Source organism: Stegostoma tigrinum, unplaced genomic scaffold, assembly GCF_030684315.1.
Source record: "Stegostoma tigrinum isolate sSteTig4 unplaced genomic scaffold, sSteTig4.hap1 scaffold_165, whole genome shotgun sequence".
NCBI lineage: Eukaryota > Metazoa > Chordata > Chondrichthyes > Orectolobiformes > Stegostomatidae > Stegostoma > Stegostoma tigrinum.
The window spans coordinates 592,501-605,122 of record NW_026728106.1 but is presented as its reverse complement, the minus strand read 5'-3'; the positions used below and the strand labels follow the sequence as shown (position 1 = coordinate 605,122).

Sequence of the window (12,622 nt, the reverse complement as noted above, 5' to 3'; positions counted from 1 at the left end):
ATGGTTAGGGTTAGAGCTCAGACCACATTTAGGTTTTGGGGCTGAGGCTTCTGCTTAGGTTGAGGGTGAGTGTTAGGCCTGAGGCTAGGCTTAGGCCTGAAGCCGCGGATAGGTTTGGGGTTGGACTGATTAGACCCACTCTGACCCATTACAATGAGGTACTACCACAGAACTGACTCTCTGTCGATAAAGAACATGAGATGCTGTCAGCTTGTCCAATCAGAGGTCAAATATTAAGGAAATAGTGCACTGTTGGAGGGTTGATAAATATAATATAATATAAAGGGAGTGCTGCACTGTCAGAGGGTTAATGACGTGGGAGTGCTGAAACAGCGCAGAATCAGACCTGAGAGAGTGCTGCACGTTCAGAGAGTTAGTACTGAGGGAGTGCTATAATGTCAGAGGATTGATATCAAGAGGCACCGCCGAAGGATCAGTAGCGCAGTACTGTCCGAAGGCCAATATTGAGAGAGTTCTGCTGCGTCGGTGGGGGTCGATATTACAGAATTGCGACACTATCAGTGTATGGATGTCAGACGGTCAGTTCTGAGGGAGGGCTACGCTGTTGGAGGGTCAATATTGAGTGTGTGCGCGACACTCAGATGATCACTTTGTTGGAGTTCTGCACTGTAACGGAGTGCCACACCGGCAGCGGGTTAATATTAAGGGAGTGCTGCACTGTCAGAGGGTTAAAGATGAGGGAGGGCTTCTCTTTGTGGGGGTGGGTATGAAAGAGAACCTCCCGTTCGGGGATCAATATTAATGTTGTAGAGTCAGTAGAGAGGCAGTGCTGCACTGTGGAGGGTCAATAAGAAGCATGTAGCTCCACTGGCAAGGTGCCAGTGATGACAGAATGCTGCACTGCCAGAGGATCAGCAATGAGGGAAAACTGTATTGTCAGAGTGTCTTCGTCAAGAAAGTGCCACTCTGTCGGAAGGCCAATATTAAGGGAGTGCTGCACTGTCACAGGATCAATATTAGGGGTGTGCTGCACTAACAGAGGGTCAGTGTTGATTGAATGCTTGACTGTTGCAGAGCCAGGACTGAGGGAATCCTGCATCGTTCCGGTGTCATCATTGAGGGAGTGCTGCACTGTTAAGGGCCGATAGTAAGGGAGTGTGACACTGTCAAAGGTGGGCTACAGTATCAGAGGGTGAGTAATGAGGGAATGCTGCGCTGTCGGAGGGTCAGCACTGAGGTGGGCTGTACTGTCAGATCGTCAATGTAAATAATAATGTCAGGGGAGTGCTGCATTGTGAGTTGGTCCATATTAAGGGAACGCTGAAACTGTCAGTGATGCTCAGGGTGTGCAACACTGTCAGAGGGAGTGATGTACTCTGAGTGTCAGCACGGAGGCTGACCTTCACTGTAATTGTGTCAGAATTAAAAGACCGGTCAGAGGATATAAACTGAGGCATTTCAGAGCCATCAGAAGGTCGAAACTGAGGTGTTTCAGATCAGTTTGAGGGTGCCTCATTTTAATGTGGTCAGACTTGAGCAAGTGCTTCATTGTCAGAGGCTCAGAACCAAGTGAATGCCTCGTTATCAGACACTGTCCTAAAGAGGGCCTTGTTGTTGGTGGCTGTGTTGTAAGGCAATTCCTCATTGCTGCAGGATCAGCCTTGAGAGTGTGCCAGTCTGGAAGGAGTGCCTAAAAACTGAGAGTGCGCTACACAATTCGAGATTCAGCGCTGAGTAAGTGCCTCATTGTCACAGAGTTGGTTCTGAGGCAGGGTCACATTGCCTTAGGGTCAATTCTGAGGGTGTATGAGGAGCAGACTGTAAATACTGAGTCAGTAGCTCAGTGCATTGGATTCAGAGTTGATGGAGTACAAGATGATTAGAAGTTCAGTCCTGAAGTATTGCAGCTCTGTCAGAGGATCAGAACTGAGGGGGCAGTGCTTTACTGTCAGCGGATCAGTTCTGAGGCAGTACCTCATTGCTGGAGGGTCAGATGTGGACGAGTGTCACATTGTCAGAAGGCCAGTTCTGAATAAGTGACTTTTTGTCAGAAGGCCAATACTCAGTCAGTGGCTCATTTTGAGCAGATCAGAATTGAGGGTTTGCAACACTTGTCGAGATTCAGTCTGGAGACATTACTGCTACACGCCTGAATTGAGGGAGTGCTGCAAGATTGGAGGGTGAAAATAAACCCGAAAACAGTGACCCCTTTGAATAACCTGTAAAACACAGGGATGACTGTAAATAATCCCTAAAACGCAGAGGCCTTTGTAGGAGTGCCTCAGTGTAATGTTTTCAGAATTGAGGGAGTGCCATGTGATTACAGATTCACTGCTGATGGAGTAGCTCATTGTCACAGGGTCAGTTCTGAGGCAGGGCTGCTTTGCTGGAGGGTCACTTCTGAGTGAGTGTATTAGTATCAGCCCCATGTTGTAGGGACTGTACTTTTCCAGGAAGACAGTTAGAATAATCTTTAATTATAAACTAATCTGAAATACTGTTTGACTTGTTCAGGTTACAATACATGCTGAGTCACCTACAGAATACGCACTTGCTCTCCCTGTCTCTCTCGGTAAGCAAAGGTAGTTTCTTTCAGACTACTCGCAGAAATAAAGTGCTGCGCTGCTGGTCAGTATTGAAGGAATGCTCCATTGTTGGAGGATCAGTACTGAGGGAGTGCTGGACTGTCACAGGGCCAAGATTATGGGTGTGCTGTGCTTTCAGAAGGTCACAAGCAAACAAGCACTGCCAGACATAAAAAACAAAAGAACTGCGGATGCTGTAAGTCGGGAACAAAAAGAAAATTGCTGGAAAATCTCAGCAGGCCTGGCAGCATCTGTGCAGGAGAAAACAGATTCAACGTTTCGAGTCCATTGACCCTTCCTCAGAACTGGGGATCTTCCTCAGAACAGTTCTGAGGAAGGGTCACTGGACCCGAAATGTTATCTCTGTTTTTGCCTCCACAGATGCTGCCAGACCTGCTGAGCTTTTCCAGCACTGCCAGACAACTGACGCTCTGATTGTGAAACACTCCCTCAGTACTGACCCTCCAACACTGCGTACTCTTTGATGACTGATTCTCTGACGGTGCATCTCTGCCACAGTATTAACCCTCCGTCATACTGGTATTCTCTCAGCAATAACACTCTGAGAATGCCATGCTCCCTTACCATTGACATTCTGGCCGTGGGACACCACTTCAAATTTAACCCTTCAGCAGTGCAGCACACACTCATCATTGCCTCTCTGATATTGCAGTGCTGCCTTCATACTGACCCTTTGACAGTGCAGGACACAGTAATATTGAACATCTTCAAGTGCCGCTCTCCCTCAGTGCTGACCCCCCTCTCATTTCTGACCCATTCAGTGTAGCATACCCTTTATTCTGAACCCCTCAGTGCAGCACTCCCTCAACGCTGACCTGCTTCAGTGCTGACCCCCTTCAGTCCTGATACCCCTCAGAACAGCACTCCCGCAGTGCTGACCCCACACTGTGCTGCACTCCCTCAGAGCTCACCCACTTATCGCTGACGACCCCCTCACTTCAGCACTCCCTGATCACCTGGTCGTGCATCACTCCCTTTCTCCGACCCCTCGGACGGTGCAGCACTACGTCAGCGCTGACCCGCCAACAAGATAATGTCAGAGAGATGTACTCCCATCACATTGACCCTCTGAGACTGGAGCACTTTCTAATGTTGGCCCTCTCACAGTGAAGCTCTCCGTTTAGTCCCTCTGACAGGCCGCATGCCTTTTATTACAGGTCTTTTCACAACGCACTGCCCCGTCATCATTGATTCTCTGACAGTGCAGCCCTCTGTGAATATTGAATTTGTGACAGTGCACAACTCCATTAATATTTGCCCTCTGATAGTGCAGCTCTTCCTCAGTCCTGACTCTCTGACAATGCAGCAGTCCCCTAATTACTGTCAGAGGGTCGATACTGAGAGAATGCTGCACTGTCAGAGTCAGCTGCCCGCAGTCCTATCAGACATTCAGTATTGAAGGTATGGGAGAGGGTGAGTGTCAGTGAATTCTGCACTGCAACAGGGCCAACAGTGTTGTCCCATGGCCAGAGTGTCCATGGTAAGGAAGAACTGCAATGTCAATGTAACAGGGTCGGGACTGAGGTCAGAATTGAGACAGTACTGCAGGATTAGAGAGTCAGTGTTGTGGCTGCGGAGCACTCTGAGGTTCAGTACTGAGGGAAAGCTTCATGATCAGTGGGTCAGTTCTAAAGCTGTGCTACTTTGTCAGAGGGCCATACTAATGCAGTGCCTCATTGTAATGGGATAAGAATTGAGGGAATGTCGCACATGCATCACTAGCTCATCATTGACTGTCTAACAGTGCAGCACACTCTTAGTATTGACCTTCCAACAGTGTCGAGCAGTGTGACACATTCAGTATTAAGAGAGTACTGCACTGTCAGAGGGTCAATGATGGGAGAGTGCTGTGCTGTTGGAAGGTGTGTACTGAAAGGGAGCCGCCCTGCCAGAGGGCCTATGTTAAGGCAGTGCAGCATTGTGAGAGGGTCGATATTAAGTGCATGCTCCTGTCTCAGTGGGTCAATTTGATGGGACAACATGCCTCTGAAACTAACTTGTTGGAGTGCTGCACCGCCTGAGGGTTCGTCTGAAGGGAGTGATGCCCTGTCAGATGATGAGCTTTCCCTCATCTTTAACCGTCTGACAGTGCAGCACTCCCATAATATTAACCCGCTACCAGTGTGGCACTTGCTTACAATTGAACTTCTGACAGTGCACAAGTCCAACAAAATGATCCTCTTGAGTGTCGCACACACTCAATATTGGCCCTCCAACAGTGCAGCACTCCCTCAGGACTGACCATCTGACATTGATACGTGGATCGTGTAGCAATCCTGTAATATTGACCCACTGACACAGCAGAACTCCCTCAATATTGTTTTTCTGACAGTATTGCACTACTGATCCTTCGGCAGTGCCCCTTGATATCAATCTTTTCACATTAGACCACTCCCTCAGCACTAACTCTCTGAATGTGCAGCACTTCTCAGGACTGATTCTGTGATATTTCAGCACTCCCACATCATTAACCCTCTGACAGTGCAGCCCTCCCTTTATATCAACCCTCCAACAGTGCAGTGTTTCCTTAATATTGGACCTCTGATTGTGTGATACTCCCTCAGTGCGAAACTCTGACAATACAGCACTCTCTCTGAAATAACTCTCTGATTAAGCACTTCCTCTGTGCTAACCCTCTGAAAATGGAGCTTTCTCTCATTACTGACCCTTTGCAGTGCCGCACTGCCTCAGTACTCACTCACCACAAGTGCAGCACTCCATTAAGAGTGATCCTCTGACAGTGTGGCACTCCCCTAATATTGGTCCACTGACTGTGTGGCACTCCCTTAATACTGACCTGCTCGCGGTGCATCACTGCTCTAATATCAAACCTGCAGCTCTATCAGAGGGTCTGTCCTGAGCAAGTGCCCCATCGTCAGCATGTCAATTCTGAGGCAGTGCCCCTATATCAGTGAGTCAACATTGAGGTAGCTCCTGACGGTCAGAATTACGGGAGTGCCTCATAGTTAGAGGGTCATTAACTGAGGGACAGCCTCATGATCAGCGGGTCAGTCTTTACGGACTGCCTTATAGCCAGTGTGTCAGTTCTGAGGCAGTGCCCTCAATGTAACAGATTTAGAAATGGGGTAGGGGGCACATGATTAGAAGGTCAGTAGTAAGCTATTGGAACTTTGTCAGAGGGTCAGTACTCAGCGAGTGCCTCATTGACATCGGGTCCAAACAGAGGGTTTGCACTGAGGGAATGCTTCCTTGTCAGAGATTCAGAAGTGAGAAAGTGCCTCATTGTCAGAGGCTCATTCCTGAGGCAGTGCCTCATTGTCAGAGTGACATAATCAGATAGCACTCCCTCAATTCTAAACCTTAATACTGACCCTCTGACAATGAAGCACTGCCTCAGGACTGACTCTATGATAATGAAGTGTTCCTCAGGATTGAACCATTGACGATGTGACTCTCCATTCGTGTTGACCTTCTGATAATGGGGTTCTCCTGAAGTACTGACCCTCTGACGGTTGTGCACTGCCTCAGTACTGACCCTGTAAATATCTGCCACTCGGCCAATTCTGACCTCCTTACGATGAGGCATTACCTCAATACTGACTGGGGTGCAGGTCTCTGGCACAGAGTCTGTCGCTCTTGCAACGAAGGCAAGGGGGTATAGGAGAGTGTTAGTCATTGGGGACTGAATAGTTAGAGGGACAGATTGAAGGCTTGTTTGGAACCGAAGAGACTCACGATTGGTGCGTTGCCTCCAGGTGCTAGGGTCCGTGTTATCTCGGATAGTGTCTTTGGGGTCCTGAAGGGAGAGGGTGACCAGCCCCAAGCCATGGTCCACATAGGTACCAACGACATAGGTACCAACGACATAGGTAGAAAGAGGGATAGGGATGTCAGGCAGGATTTCAGGGAGCTCCGCTGGAAGCTGAGAGCTCAAACAAACGGAGTGGTTATCTCTGGTTTGTTACCCGTGCCAAGTGATAGCGAGGCAAAGGACAGGGAGAGATTTCAGCTGAACACGTGGCTGCAGGGATGCTGCAGGTGGGAGGGCTTCAGGTACATGGACAATTGGGGCTCATTCTGGGGAAGGTGGGACCTCTACAAACAGGACGGTATCCACTTGAACCAGAGGGGCACTAATATCCTGGGCGGGAAATTAGCTAGTGCTGTTCGGGTGGGTTTAAACTAGCTTAGCAAGGGGATGGGAAACTGTGGTGTAGTTTCAGTACACAGGAGAAAGAGAATAGGGAGGACATGGACAGGATCTCAGTGTCACAGGAGTGTGCTGGCAAACAGCAAGCTGAATTGAAGTGTGTCTACTTGACTGCCAGGAGTATCCGGAATAAGCGAGGTGAGCTTGCAGCATGGATAGGTACCTGGGGCTTCGATGTTGTGGCCATTACGGAGACATGGATAGAGCAGGGTCAGGAATGGATGTTGCAGGTTCCAGGGTTCAGATCTTTGAGTAAGATCAGGTAAGGTGGGAAAAAAGGGGGAGGTGTGGCTTTGTTCGTCGAGGACAGTATAACGGAGGCTGAAAAAACTTTTGAGGAGGACTGGTCTACTGAGGTGGTATGGGCTGATGTCAGAAACAGGAGAGGAGAGGCCACGCTGCTGGGAGTTTTTTAATAGGCCTCTGCAAAGTTCCAGGGATCTGAAGGAGAGGATTGGCAAAACGATTCTGGGCAGGAGTGAAAGGAACAGGGTGGTCATTATGGGAGACTTTAACTTCCTAAACATTGACTGGAAATGCTGTAACCCTCGTACGTCGGATGGATGAGTTTTCGTCCAATGCACGCAGGAGCGTTTCCCGACACGGTACGTCGAAGGGCCGACAAGAGGGGAGGCCACACTGGATCTGGTACTTGACAGTGAACCAGGCCAGGTGTTTGATTTAGTGGTAGATGAGCACTTTGGAGAGAGTGACCAATAATTCGGTTACGTTTAGTTTAGCGATGGAGTGGGAGAGGAACATGCCTCAGGGCAAGACTTACAGATGGGGGAAGGCAATTATAATTGGGCAAGACTTAGGAGGCAAAGAATGGGGCAGCAAAATGCAGGGGATGGGGACAATCGAAATGGGGAGCTGGTTTAAGTAACAGATATTGCGTGTCCTTGATAGGTACGTCCCTGTCAGGCAGGGGTCAGTGATAAGGTAGGGGAACCGTGGTTTACTAAAGAAATTATATCTCGCGTTAAGCAGAAGAGCGAGGTTTATGTGATGTTGAGATGAGATGGATCAGTTGATGCGATGGAGAGTTACAGATGAGCAAGGAAGGATTTAAAGAGAGAGTTAAGAAGAGCAAGGAGGGGTCCTGAGCAGTCATTCGCAGGTAGAATAAAGGAGCTCTGTAAAGTTTTCTCAAGGTATGTGAGGAATATAAGGATGACTGGGGTAGGAATAGGGCCAATCAAAGACAGAAGTGGGAAGTTGTGTGTGGACCGGGTAGAGATCGGAGAGGTGCTAAATGAATATTTCTCATCTGTTTTCACTGAGGAAGAGGAGAATATCATCGAGGAGACGACTGAGATACGTGCTATTAGACTTGAAAGGATTCAGGTTAGTAAGGAGGAGATGTTATCAATTCTAGAAGGTGTGAAGCTCGATAAATCCCCTGGGCCTGAGAGGATTTTTCCGAGAATTCTCTGGAGAGCTCGGGAGGAGGTGGCGGAGCCCTTGGCTTTGATCTTTGAGTCCTCATTGTCTGCAGGTTTAACACCAGAGGACTGAGGGTTGCAAATGTTGTGCCCTTGTTCAAGAAGGGCAGTAGAGATGAGCCAGGCAATTACAGCCAGTGAGCCTTACGTCTGTTGCAGGAAAAGTTTTGGAAAGGGTTATAAGAGATAGGGTTTATAATCATCTCGGAAGCAACAATTTGATTGGAGATAGTCAACATGGATTTGTCAAGGGCAGGTCGTGTCTCACAAACGTCATGGAGATTTTGAGGAGGTGACCAAGCATGTGGATGAGAGAAGGCCAGTTGACGTAGTGTACGTGGACTTCAGTAAAGCCTTTGATCAGGTTCCACATGGTAGGCTATTGGAGAAAATACGGAGCCATGTGATTGAGGGAGATTTAGCAGTTTGGATTAGAAACTGGCGTTGGGTAAAAAGGCACCCAGTGGTGTTTGATGGAAAATATTCAGCCTGGAGTCCGGTTACTAGTGGTGTGCCTCAAGGATCTGTTTTTGGCCCACTGCTGTTTGTCATTTTTATAAATGACTTGGACGCAGGCTTAGGTGGATGGGTTAGTAAGTTTGCAAATGACACTAAAGTCGGTGGAGTGGTGGACAATGTGGAAGAATGTCGCATGTTGCTGGGAGACTTGGATAAAGTGCAAAATTGGGCGGAAAGGTGGCAAATGGAGTTCAATGTGAGGTGATTCGCTTTGGGAGGAATAATAGGAAGGTACAATACTGGGCCAATGGAAAGATTCTTGGTAGTGCGGATGTGCAGAGGGACCTTGGCGTCCATGTACATAGATCTCTGAAAGTTGCCACTCATGTTGATAGTGCTGTGAAGAAGGCATACGGTGTGTTAGACTTTATTGGTAGAGGGATTGAGTTCCAGAGCCGTGATGTCATGCTGCAACTGCACAAAACGCTCGTGCGACCTGTTCTGGTCGCTCCATTGCGGGACGAATTCGGAAGGATTGGAAAAGGAGCAGAGGAGATTTACCAGGATCTTGCCTTGTCTGGAGTGAAGGTCTTATGAGAGAAGGCTGAGCGACTCGAGTCTGTCCTCATTGGAGAGAAGAAGGCTAAGAGGGCCTTTAGTAGAAACATACAAGACGATCAGAGAAAGATGAGTCAGGGTGGACGGTGAGAGTCTTTTTCCTAGGATGATGATGTTGGCTTGTACGAGGGGGCTCAGCGACAAATTGAGGGGTGATGGATTGAAGACAGATGTCAGAGGCAGGTTCTTTACCCAGAGAGTGGTAAGGGCATGGAATGCCCTGCCTGCCAATGCAGTTAACTCAGCCACATTCAGGGCATTTGAACAGCCCTTGGATAAGCATATAGATGATGATGGGATAGTGTGAGGGAACGGGCTTAGATTAGTTCACAGGTTGGCGCAACATGGAGGGCCGAAGGACCTGTTCTGCACTGTATTTTTCTATGTTCACAGATGACACTAAAATGAGTGAGAGTGTAAAGTCTGAAGAGGACAATGAAAATCTGCGGAAGGATGCAGAAAGTTTAAGTGAATGGACAAGGGTCTAGCAGATGGAGTCCAATGATGGTAGATGTGAGGGTATCCATTTTGGTAGCAATTATGGAAAAATGGAGTCTTGCTTAAATGGTGAAAAATTGTAGCATGCTGCTCCGCAGAGTGAGCTGGGCAGCCTTGTGTCTGAATCAGGTAGTTTGCAGATGCGGCTGGTAATTGAGTCAGCAAATGGAATAGTGTCCTTCATTGCGAGAGTGATGCAGTTTAAAAATCGGGAGGGTATGCTACAGTTGTATAGTGTGCTGGTGAGGCTTGGTGTGGAGTAGTTTGTACAGTTTTAGTCTCCTCACTTGAGAAAGGATGTACTTGCACTGGAGGGGGTGCAAAGGAGGTTCACGAGGTTGATTCCAGAATTAAAAATGTTGCTGTATGGGGAGAGATTGAGTAGACTAGGATTGCAGTCACTGGAATTTAGAAGAATGAGGGATGATCTAATAGAAACTTTTAAAATTATGAAACAAATGGATCGGAAATTGTTTCCACTGATGGGCGAAATTCCAACTCGGGGGCACAGCCTCAAAATAAGTGTGAACAGATATAAAACTGAGTTGAGGATGAGCTTCTTCATCCAAAGGGTTGTGAATCTGTGGAATTCTCTGCCCACTGAAACAGTTGAGGTTCCCTTGTTGAATGTTTTGAAAGCCAAAACAGATAGATCTTTGAACAGGAAAGGAATTGAGGGTTATGGTGAATGGGAGGGTCAGTGGAGCTGAGTCCGCAAAAAAGATCAGCGGAACGAGCTGGAAGAGACAGATGGCCTACTCCTGTTTTATTTCTTATGTCCGTATGTCCTTAGATTGCCATCCTTGTCATTCCTCCTTCCCTGGAATCGGCCAGTTCTGAACTGAAGAGTAGGTCTTTAAATAACTCCCACGTATCAAATGTTGACTTGTTCAATAAAAGCTCCTCCCAATTAATACTGCTCAGCTCCTACCTAACACTGATGTAATTTTCCCTCCCCCAATTTCGTCCCTTCCCACAAGGTCCTGATTATCCATGGCTGTCTTAAAATGTAAGGAGATGCGATCGCCCATTTAAGAAGCTCCTGGTTCGCTGTTTTTCCCAAGTGGGAATCAGCTACAGGCTTTCTTGTTCCACGATGGGGGAGGAAATGGCCTAGTGGTATTATTGCTGGACTGTTAATTCAGAGACTGAGATAACATTCTGGGGACCTGTGTTCAAATTCCAGCACAGCAGATGGTGAAATTTGAATTCAATATAAAAGAAAATCATGAATTAAGAATATAATGATGACCATGAATTCATTGCCAAATGTCAGAAAAAGTCAGCTGGTTCACTGATGTGCTTTAGGGAAGGAAACTGCCACCCTTACATGATCTGGCCTACATGTGACTGCAGACCCACAGCAATATGATTGACTTTGAACTGTCCCCGAGGCAATTAGGGATGGACAACAAACACTGCGTAGCTAGGGATGTCCTCCTCCCATTAACAAATAAATAAAATTGGATTCTACATCTTCCGATAAAAAAAAAGATCGTTTCTTGCTCTCATACTAATTTCTTCGCTTACAGTCACTTTCCCTCCTGCCTGTCTTGTTGGAATGTCGTATAGCCCTGCGCACTTACCTCCAGTGTTGATCTCCTTGTAACCATGTCTTTGTCATAGCTATAAAATCATGCCCGTCAACCTAGAAATGTGCTATTAATTTGTTGATTTTGTTCTGAATACAATGAGCACGCAAGCAAAGAGCCATGAATTTAGCTTTATCACTTGATTTCACCTCTTGACACTATTTACAGCTGTTTTCTGTTTGTACATGCTGTCTTTTCCAGTACCACGCTGAGTATTGTTATCCCGATAGTTCTTTCGTCTCAGTCCGTGTGTATTCCCGGGCGAATGTGCTCGTGTGGTCTCAGGAGTTGCGGAGGTCACGGCTCTGGGACAGCCGTTTCATCGCCCTATGCTGCAGGTAAGAAGAAAAGAAAATCTCTTGCTCTGAGCTCTGCAAACCTGGGCAATGTCAAAAGGGAAACAGGGTCAAAAGAATTTCAACAAGAATCTCAAAATTAACTGCTGAATTCATATCAACATTACGGGGATCGCCCAACTTAGTGGCCACAACATCCCACTGTCTATTCTTCACAAACAATCCAAAGGCTGAAGTATCCGTATCCCTCTTAACTTTTATGGTTTTTGAGCTAATTTCTTGTTTCTAACTTGTGCATATTTGTGGTGCCTTATGACTTGTTGCATTTAGCAATTGATAAACTCACTCTCTCACGAGTTCAGGAGAAGCTAGTTTTATGGAATCCCCAGTGTGGAAACAGGCCACTCAGTTCAACAAGCCCACAGCAAGCCTCCAAAGAGCATCCCACCTAGACCCATCCCCATTCCCCTACTCTATCCCTGTCAGCCTGCATTTCCCATGGCTAATGTACCTAACCTAGACATCCGTGGGCACTGTGGGTAATTCAGCATTGCCAATCCACCCAACCTGCACATCTCTGGACTGTGGGAGGAAACCAGAGCACCCAGCAGAAACCCACACAGACAAGGGGAGAATGTGCAAACTCCACACAGACAATCATCCGAGGCTGGAATGGAACTCGGGTCCCTGGTGCTGTGAGGTAGCGTTACTAACTACTGAGTCACCGTGTCACCCTGAGTTATCTTGACTCCTTCTGAAACATAGGAAGGTATCCACAAGACAAAGATCCTTTTTAATCAGCTTAATTCGTACCAACTGAGGTGGATCTAGTTGTGTGTGTAAAGAAGGGGAGTCTTTCACGAGGGAACTTAACAATTTGGGAGACTCAGTCACCGAGGGAGCCTGACCCGAAGACTGGTCAAAAGAATAATGATTCGATATGAATTAGTTAGAATGCAGCTGTTAACAGTAATCC

General features: G+C 47.3%; 1 protein-coding gene across 6 annotated transcripts in view; it reads left to right on the top strand.

Moving 5' to 3' along the window:
• The window catches only part of LOC132207811 (utrophin-like), a 41,388-nt gene that overhangs the window by 15,669 nt on the left and 13,097 nt on the right, over window positions 1-12,622 (top strand). For 4 of the 6 annotated variants that reach the window (XR_009443854.1, XM_059643661.1, XM_059643660.1 and 1 more), the window contains exon 3: window positions 11,552-11,688. The exons of the other annotated variants lie outside the window; for them this stretch is intronic. Coding sequence is in view for 2 of the 4 variants with exons in the window: in XM_059643661.1 (XP_059499644.1) it covers window positions 11,616-11,688 (73 nt within the window). In the remaining 2 variants the exon portion in view is untranslated. The remainder of the gene's footprint in view (window positions 1-11,551; window positions 11,689-12,622) is intronic. 6 annotated transcript variants of the gene reach the window in all.